The following is a 9,979-nucleotide window of genomic DNA, read 5'->3' as shown; positions in this document are numbered from 1 at the left end:
GCGCCCTGACTGTGGACTGACCTCCCAAAATGAAAGACATCAGCTGACTCTGTTCATTTGTTTTTAACTCATTCGTTTAGGAAGACATTAAACAGACCTGACATTCTGCTCCTTCTTTCAGTTTACCCGCTCTATCTTGTCCAGGTACTCAGGGTTTGAATTTTTATCACAATTTATGTTATTTGTTCAAGATTTTTTTGCTTCACCGCCTCTTTCTTCACCTTGCGCCTTATCTCCGTGTACTCTTGTCTACTTTCTGCATCTCTCTGACTATCCTGCTTCTTCTTCGCCATCCTCTTCCTCTGTATACTCTCCTGTATTTCCTCATTCCACCACCAGGTTCCCTTTTCCTCCTTCCTCTTTCCAGATGTCACACCAAGCACCCTTCTTGCTGTCACCCTTACTACATCTGCTGTAGTTTCCAAACTGTCTGGTAACTCTTCACTGGCACCCAGTGCCTGTCTCACCTTTCCCATAAACTCAACCTTGCAGTCTTCCTTTTTCAACTTCCACCATTTGATCCTTGGCTCTGCCCTCATTCTCTTCCTCTTCTTGATCTCCAACCTCATCCTACAGACCGCCATCCTATGCTGCTTAACTACACTTTCCCTTGCCACCACTTTGCAGTCTTCAATCTCCTTCAGATTAACTCTTTTGCATAGGATGTGATCTACCTGTGTGCATCTTCCTCCACTCTTGTACGTAACCCTATGTTCCTCCCTCTTCTTAAAATACTTATTCACCACAGCCATTTCCATCCTTTTGGCAAAATCCACTACTTTCTGACCTTCTCCATTCCTCTCCTTGACACCATACCTACCCATCACCTCCTCGTCTCCACTGTTCCCTTCCCCAACATGTCCATTGAAATCTGCTCCAATCACCACTTACTGTCCTTTGGGTACACTGTTCATCACTTCATCCAACTCACTCCAAAAATCTTCTTTCTCACCCATTCCACACCCAACTTGCGGTGCATAAGCACTAACAACATTCATCATCACACCTCCAATTTCCAGCTTCATAATCATTACTCTGTCTGACAATTCTTTTCACCTCCAAAACAAGATGCTCAGATTTGCGCTGGGTGCGACGAGGATGGATAAGATTAGAAATGAGTACATTAGAGGGTCAGCTTAGGTGGGACAGTTGAGAGACAAAGCCAGAGAGGTGAGATTGCGTTGGTTTGGACGTGCAGAGGAGAGATGAGGGGTATATTGGGAGAAGGATGCTAAGGATAGAGCTGCCAGGGAAGAGGAAAAGAGGAAGGCCTAAGAGGAGGTTTATGGATGTGGTGAAAGAGGACATGCAGGTGATGGGTGTAACAGAACAAGATGCAGAGGACAGAAAGATATGAAAGAAGATGATCCGTTGTGGCGACCCCTAATGGGAGCAGCCGAAAGACGAAGAAGAAGAAGATGATATGTTGTATTTTAGTCTGCATTATTGTCTTTTATTCTATTTGAATGTTTTGTATATTCTGTATTTATCTTTATTTAGTAAATATATTATTTGTAGCCAATGTTTTATAGGTCCTGTTGTTCTTTCTGAATTTTGGGCATAAGAAGAGTGCTATATAAATAAATTGTGTTCTTATTCGTATTTTTATTTTTCTTTTGATGGCCCATCGCTTATAATAATAAGTGACAAAAACTACAGCAGTTCTATATAAGGCAATTAATATATAGCATAATTCAGTGTAGAATATGTATTGCCGTTTTCTTCACATACATGTTTAAAATTTTTAGATTGGCTTAAATGTTTATATTAAATTGGTTTAGAATAATATTGCACACACGTATAGTACATTTTTAAAAACGTAATCACTTTTATTGTTAACGTTTTACAAAACTCTAACGTGGTGTAAACATAATTATATTGTATACTTCGTTTCATTAATGTAAACGAAAAACTGTTTTCAATTAACACAAATCTCGATGAGTTTAATTTTGTCGACATGTTGCCACAGACCCGAACACAATGTAAATGTTAATGGTGTACTTCACAGAAACGATCCGTATTGTTTACTTTGATGTATGACACGACGTTATGGCAGAAACCCTCTGAACTTCACAATGATGCGTATTATTTGGTTTCTGAACGGGTCTTTGACCCGACGTTACTTTCCGGGCTTTGCCGAAACCTTCCAGAAGTAATTTTACGAAGTCAGTCCTGAAACGACGGATACGTCACTTCCGGGTCTGCAACAGCGGGTCAACAACCATAGACGTATATAGATGGACGCCCAATCGACACGATACGTCAGCGCGTCCGCCATATTGCGAGTGGCAAAAAGTGCCATTTAAACAAATACAGGTAGACGTGGAAGCCGGGTTTTCTGATGAAAAAACAATTAAAAACAGTAAACGATTAAACGATAAAAAACGATTAAAACAGTATCGTTTACATACAACAGAAAACATCGTTTAAATGCAGTTATTTATATCCATTTATACACTAATAATGAGAATTATTAAATAATAATAATAATAATTATTATTATTAAATAATTCCTCCCATATAAGTAACATTTCTCGGACTGCTTTCTTCCATCTCCGAAACATTTCTAGACTTCATCTTGTTCTTATGTAACACAGTACTGAAGTATTGGTTAATGCCCGAGTCACCTCACATATAGATTACTGTAATGCTATTCCATCTGGCATCCCACAAAAACGTATCCATCTGTTGGGATCAGAGCGTAAAAAAGCAGCCTGACATCCCGATTATACTGAATGTGGGGTGTGGGTGGAGTTGTCGGTTTTTGGGGGGTGGAGTTTTGAATATAGAGGTTGTTGACGGCGTGGTGGGGCTCTCGTGTTTGGTCTCTGTTAAGCTAAAAGAGGCACCTTAAAAGAAGGAGATAATAAAGTCAACCATTGAGCAGTCATGGCTTGTGTGTCACTGCCTGCTGTAAAATAGGAGAAGGGAACTCAGGGACAGGGTTTTACCCCAGAGAACGTTGCTCTGGCCCTGGAGCTTCACACCACTGGACACGAAGAAGGAGAAGCTCCCCTGCGTCACCCCGACAACGGTCCGGAGACAGGCAGGAAAGGTAACACATCGCTAACAACTTCTTCAAAATTCTGCTGCTAGGATAATAACCTGCTGTTCTAAATCCACTGAACATATTACACCTATTCTCTCTCAACTTTACTGGCTCTCTGTTAATTACAGAATACAATACAAAATGCCACTCTTAACATTTAAAGTCTTGCTCCCTCCTACCTCACTGATCTCCTACTGACTTGCACTCCTCTCGTTCACTCAGATCCTCATCTACAGCTCTACTTTCTGTACCACACATCAAATTCAGTTCTATGGGAGCTCGAGCGTCTCTCATAGTGCTCCTCAACTCGGGAATTCTCTTCCCTCTCATATACGTCAGCTCGATTCAATAACACATTTTAAAACTACCCTCAAAACCTTGAAAATCTTTTCAAACTGGCAAACCAATTGCGAATTTTGCACTGTTACTGCCAGTTATCTTTGTTTGTTTGCTAATTATTGCTTTTTGATTTATCATTCTCTTGTTTTAATTTTAATAACGTTGTTTAATTTTATTGGAAGGTGACTTTGAGTGCTAAGAAAGGCGCCTATTAAATAAAATGCATTATTATTATTAATTATTGAGATGAAAACTTGACCAATGTTTGGAAGTCAAAATAGTAAGACTGCAACTGGCAGTCTAGTCTTTCTTTTAACAGTGAAATGATACGCTCAATGACAAAAATGAACAATTTATTATATACAAATTGGCTTAATAATTTCTAATAACAATTCACTCATTCCTCTCCCAGTCTCTCTCTCTTTCACGCACACACAATGTGGTTCCTTCAATATATACAGGAATTAAAATCCTTGAAACAGAAATGTCTTACATAGCTTTTTTCGTGTGTTGCCACTCTGTAATTTGATAGTATTCAGTCTGGCAGCCTTTGTTTTTGGAAGACAGACACAACTAAAAACATGATCATAAAATGATGGTTGTCAATTTCAAACTGTGTTTCCCCAATGTGCTCCTTGAGAAAGAACACATCTTCTGAACCAATCTCAGCCCGAACAAATTGATTGATCAAAGATACACTGACAGCTTGCCCTAATGTCGACTGCTGGATAACACGCTCAGCCACTTGAGCACCTTGACTGTACCCTCAGAAGGAATCATCAAACCTCCTTTGTTTTTTTAATGTGAGCAAGTGGTAGCTTTGATCATTTGATGCCGGCACAGCATCTGTTACCAAACTAGCATGGCACACATCACAAAATCCTGTCTAAGGGCTGCCTCCCACTGCTTCCTGAGGTGGATTTCTTTGGGAAAACTTCAAAGTTTGAGAATTGTTAACAGCTAACAACAATCTACATAGTTAGTGACTAAATACGTTTAGCCAAAACGTTGTTTGGAGGCTCGCTTGAGCACATAAATGTATAGCTTTGCTATCTTAGTCTGGCGTAGCTAAAGTTAAGATTATAAAACGGGATTTTCTAATGGCCAAATATGACCAAAACAATTGTTCAGTCTCACCTATGAAATGTAATCCCCGGGATCTGGTTTGGAGCGTACAGCGGTTTGTACAATCACAAGCAGCACACGTGTGAGACATCTTTATCCATTACTTCACTCCACAGCAGTGCCACTCGCAATATGGCGGCGACATTGATGTACGATGCTGCTGGTCATGCGATGTCTAGTTATTCTATGCCTATGTCTACAACTGCAGTGACGTATGGTGCTGTGGCTCTGCAAGTGGATGCTACTCGTTTCACACGGTAAGTATAGAGCAGACTTAAACCACCACTGATTCATAACTGTGGGACAGCTTTTTCCATTAATACATGGAGAATCACAACAAAGTTTTGGAAATATACTTATTAAAATGAACGCACATGAGAGTTTAGAGAATATGCCAGCAGTAGGCTAAACTATTAATGACACGTTGTAAGTTCCAGTACAGAAGCAGAGTATAGCATGGAATCCTAATTTAATTCAGTATATTCTTTATATAAGATGCAACTGATGGTTTCATATTCGCTTTCATAGTATGTTGTACAACGTAAAGCTTCGAAGCAGTGGAGCACTCATAGCCCAAGTAGTGATGTTTGAAGCTTCAACATCATCAGTCCGCGTAGTTGTAAGGCCTCGCTACAATGCTTTGAAGTAGTGAGCTCCATTAAACCGATACAAGCTTCGAAACCTCAGCATCAAACGTCCTATCCTAGTATTTTGCAGCACACTCTTCGAGGCAATAATTACAATCAAAAATATTGCAGTGTTTTGCTTTCAACCCTTCTGTTGTGTTCTTAGATGTCTGCTTGGGGCAGTTATCCTGCTGGTGGACCCGTGACCTGCAACTTAAGAGCTTTATGATACTTACACTTTCCTTAATTACCGTTGGATTTCATTGTGCTAGACGTAGCAACATTAATTAAATCTTTCACTTTTAATTTTTGTTTTTCTTTACAAGCATCCTTCTGTCTTACTTTTTTGGTTTCATCTTTTCAAAGGACATTTTCCCAGGGTGACAGTGTCTTGTCAACGTCCAGTTATGTGTTTATTTTTGTGTGTCTTTCTGAAGAGAAGTATTCTTTTTTGCATCACCCCAGTCCCAAAGGTGAACTGAATGACTTCCGGCCTGTCGCTCTGACGCCACATGTAATGAAGACCCTGGAGCAGCTGCTGCTTCACCACCTGAGGCCACAGGTCCGCTACACCCTTGACCCTCTGCAATTCGCATACCAGGAGAAGGTGGGAGCAGAGAATGCCATCATCTATATGCTACACCGATCCCTCTCCCACTTGGACAGAGGCAGTGGTGCTGTAAGAATTATGTTTCTGCACTTCTCTAGTGCCTTCAACACCATCCAACCTCTGCTCCTTAGGGACAAGCTGACAGAGATGGGAGTAGATTCATACCTGGTGGCATGGATTGTGGACTATCTTACAGACAGACCTCAGTATGTGTGTCTCAGGAACTGCAGGTCGGACATTGTGGTCAGCAACACAGGAGCGCCGCAGGGGTCTGTGCTTTCTCCGGTCCTGTTCAGCCTATATACATCGGACTTCCAATACAACTCTGAGTCCTGCTCATGCACCCCGTGACTATCAGAGGTGACTGTGTGCAGAGGGTACAGACCTATAAATGCCTGGGAGTGTAGCTGGATGATAAATTGGACTGGACTGCCAATACTGATGCTTTGTACAAGAGAGGGCAAAGCCAACTATACCTCCTTAGAAGACTGGCGTCCTTTAACATCTGCAATAAGATGCTGCAGATGTTCTATCAGACATTTGTGGCGAGTGCCCTCTTCTACGCAGTGGTGTGCTGGGGAGGCAAAATAAAGAAGAGGGACACCTCACGCCTGGACAAACTGGTGAGGAAGGCAGGCTCTATTGTAGGCATGGAGCTGGACAGTTTGACATCTGTGGCAGAGCGATGGGCGCTGAGCAGGCTCCTATCAATTATGGAGAATCCACTGCATCCACTAAACTGTATCATCTCCAGACAGAGGAGCAGCTTCAGCAACAGACTGCTATCACTGTCCTGCTCCACTAACAGACTGATGAGATCGTTCCTCCCCCACGCTATGCGACTCTTCAATTCCACCCAGGGGGATAAACATTAACATTATACAAAGTTATTGTCCGTTATACCTGCATTTTTATCACACTTTAATATTGTTTTTTATCAGTATGCTGCTGCTGGAGTATGTGAAGTTCCCCTTGGGATTAATAAAGTATCTATCTACCACTGAGCCTACTTTGTTTCCAGTGATGGTTGGTACAACTTGATACTTTTGTATTTGACAAATCTATCTTGGAGTCTGAATCTATCTTAATGATTTTTCTTGGTTTTTTTCTCCATTTGAAGTACAGTACATTTCTGTTCAATCTGGGGTCAACTTTCCTTTTAAAGTCTTTTCCAAGTCTACAGTCCAATAGACCTTAAGATTTTTGCTGGCACTAAAGTTAATTAATTTTAACTTGAACCTCCCGAGAGATTAGTGAGTGTCGAGAGGATATTTTTTCAATGAGTATAATTAGCTTACGAATAAAGGTGGAACCTCTCATGATTGGTTTAAAGTCACATTCAGTTATAAAATCAGGGTCTTCTCATAGGTGTGTTACTATGTCCACCCCAGTTGCCATTCCTTCAATTATACACGTTTGTTCTAACTGCAGACCACAGTACCTAGGAGGTTAGTCACACAACGCCCCAAAATCAAAAATACCCATTGCATACCCCATTACACTATGGTTAAGATTAGGGTTGTGTGAGGGTTATCTGACTCAGAGGGTGTTTTGTAATGATATTGTGGGCATCATCCTAGTCCATTTTGCAAGTGCTGACTCCAGACTTGTGCATGGCTTGGCTGGGGGGGTGGCAGTTCAAGATGTCAGTTCAACTGTCATTTAAACTTTTATTATCGGATGAAATTCAGGCAAATCCTGGTACAAGGTGAAGATCTTTGAATATAGTTTTGTCAAGTTTGCCTTTTCTCCCCTTGTATATGTTCAGTGTGATGTACACAATTACACAAAGCGTCTTGGTGAGGACTTTGTTCCAGTCAAATACGCTGAGTGACTGATAATTAGATTGAAACCACCTGTGATATTAATCAGAATAACTGGTTTTCTTAAAGGATAACTATAATCCAATTGCGTACTAACTTCTAAGGAGTCCTAATAATTCTGTCCATGCCATTTTCATTTATTTTTAGTATGTGCCAAAACCTGTGATAATGACCAGTGCTCATTTCATTTTTCCTGAAAGTGTACCATATTATTAATAAAGTTTGTGTCAGCTTTAGTGCGCAGTCAACCTACCATTACCATCCACAACAGCAACGAGGGGGAATGACCATTCATTTACAGGATGACTTAAGACTAAAACTCCAAGCTACTACTATAATCAAAAAATAAATTTGAATATCACCATGAAGCCTAACAACACATTGAGTGGTAAAATAATGCCATATAAATCATCTCTCTCAGAAACCATTGTTTATTTGTCATCATAGTAACAAAGACCTCCATTAAACTGAAATAAATAAGACATGGCTGACAACACAATATCCTGCTGCCTCTGAAGGTGTTTTCTAGGAGCTTCTCATGACGACAACAACTTGAGTAGTCATCTGTTAGGATGGAAGTGAATGGAATTCTGAGCCCAATGTCTAGACCTCTAGTTTAAGTTACAGTGTACAGTCATGACAGAAGCTGTCAAGAGGTTATCACCCTTAATCAAAAACATCATGCTGCATGGGATGAATCACTGCATATTTGCTCCTTTTCTAGAAGGTCTGTGCTGTTTAATATTAAGTATGACAATTTAATTTTGTGAACGCCATCTTATCCTCCCTGGTACCAGTGAAAGTGCTCCTTGGCAGACAGCAAAGTATCTGCTCTGCTTTTGGCCTTGCCCTACTTTGTAGAACAGCACTCTCTAGTGGGCATGTGGTCTTCCACGGCCTCGGCCAGCTGAGGGAGGACCATCTACGACAGACCGGGGATTCTTAATGGTTTCATCTACAGACAGGATGAGGCAGGCAGCTTCTGAAGCAGCAGTCAGTGCATTAATTCTAACAATGGCTGGCTCCCACACACATGCCTCAAAATTATCAGCAATGTCTTCATTGTTAACATCCACTCCATACCACATTCCACCCTGTAAAACAGAAAAAGGCACTGTTTAATTAAAGTCTTCAATTTTTTTTTCCTATTTTCTCTTGTTAACTATTGGTCATCTGCTGAAGTGCACAATACATGCCAGTTGAAACAAATGTAAACTGTGAATTTTTTTTTTCTCCATGAAAACAAATCCACCGTATACCCAAAATAAAAATCCTGTTACCTAAACAAATGACTTGATGTAGAATTTAAATGTTTGCTTTAAACAGTTGTTTAAAAGCAGAGATTGGAAACTTACAGTGCAACTTACAGTTCATTAGTCATAGCAGGTTTTGCACGTCACCTGGAAACGGCACCTAATGCAACATTTCAGCAGATTTCCAAACCAGCCTGCAACTACCGTCTTATATATTTATTTACTTTTTTAATCTGTTAAATTAAATCGTATTTGATCCAGAGAAATTACATTTTAAAACAGCTAAATAATGACATTCAAATATAAATTTCAGAAAACAATTACAAGACTTGAATAATTCCAGTTTAATCAGAACAACAAATGATTTTGTACTATCGTTGAAACAGTTAAAAATAAGCAATCATAAATCATAACACAACATTAATCCTCACCAAGAACAGAGATCAACTTAAAATATAAAATGGGGGGTGAACTTCTTTATCCATGCACAGTTTAGTCGACACAGAAGCAGAAGCTCAGCAAAATTAATTTAAAACAATGATAAAATCTTGCCAAATTCTAAAGTAGATCTGTACAGTACAAAGAAAAATTTCAGGTTTCAAATAATAAAATTAATATTTTGCCTTTGAGTTATGGAAGGCACATTAGGATTCTTTTTCTCGAGTAGAACTAGTTGAAGCGCTAAAAGTGTAGTGTTAGAAATTGTGGTCAGCTTACCACAAGTCAAGTTGGAGCCACCTTGAAAAAATAAGTGGGCTCCAATCCATGATAAATTTTAAATATCCTTAAATTTGAAAAGATGCATGTAGTTTGCAGATTTTTAGATGGGTTACTGCGTGTTCTACACAAACTGAAGAAGAGTGTTTTAAATGATCAACTTCCACTCCTTGCCCTAGATACCAATAAACAAAACTTTTTTAGCATTGCCAAAGGTTTTCTAGGGCCAAACTCTACAAAAATAATTGACAAAATTGGGATGTTATTAAAATTGTTTTCCTTACCAGCTAAAATATTTATAAGCTTTATAAATATAAGCACTGGAACTGGATTAGGAAAGTAAGGGAAATTATTTTTAACCTTTCAACCAATTTTACTTTTAGATAGAAAAACAAGTGTGCTGAAGGAATACATTATTTACTACAAAGCCGATCAAA

The 9,979-nt window shown here is 39.6% G+C and overlaps 1 protein-coding gene across 1 annotated transcript in view; it reads right to left on the bottom strand.

Moving 5' to 3' along the window:
• Positions 1 to 7,985: 7,985 nt before the first annotated feature.
• The window catches only part of cct7 (chaperonin containing TCP1, subunit 7 (eta)), a 35,829-nt gene continuing 33,835 nt past the window's right edge, over positions 7,986 to 9,979 (bottom strand). The window contains exon 12 of the mRNA XM_039751907.1: positions 7,986 to 8,666. Coding sequence (XP_039607841.1) covers positions 8,445 to 8,666 — 222 coding nt within the window. The 3' untranslated portion in view covers positions 7,986 to 8,444. The remainder of the gene's footprint in view (positions 8,667 to 9,979) is intronic.

Source organism: Polypterus senegalus, chromosome 4 (genome assembly GCF_016835505.1).
Source record: "Polypterus senegalus isolate Bchr_013 chromosome 4, ASM1683550v1, whole genome shotgun sequence".
In the NCBI taxonomy this organism is placed as follows: domain Eukaryota; kingdom Metazoa; phylum Chordata; class Cladistia; order Polypteriformes; family Polypteridae; genus Polypterus; species Polypterus senegalus.
Note: the sequence above shows the minus strand (reverse complement) of the source record. Positions and strands in the feature narration are given on the sequence as shown.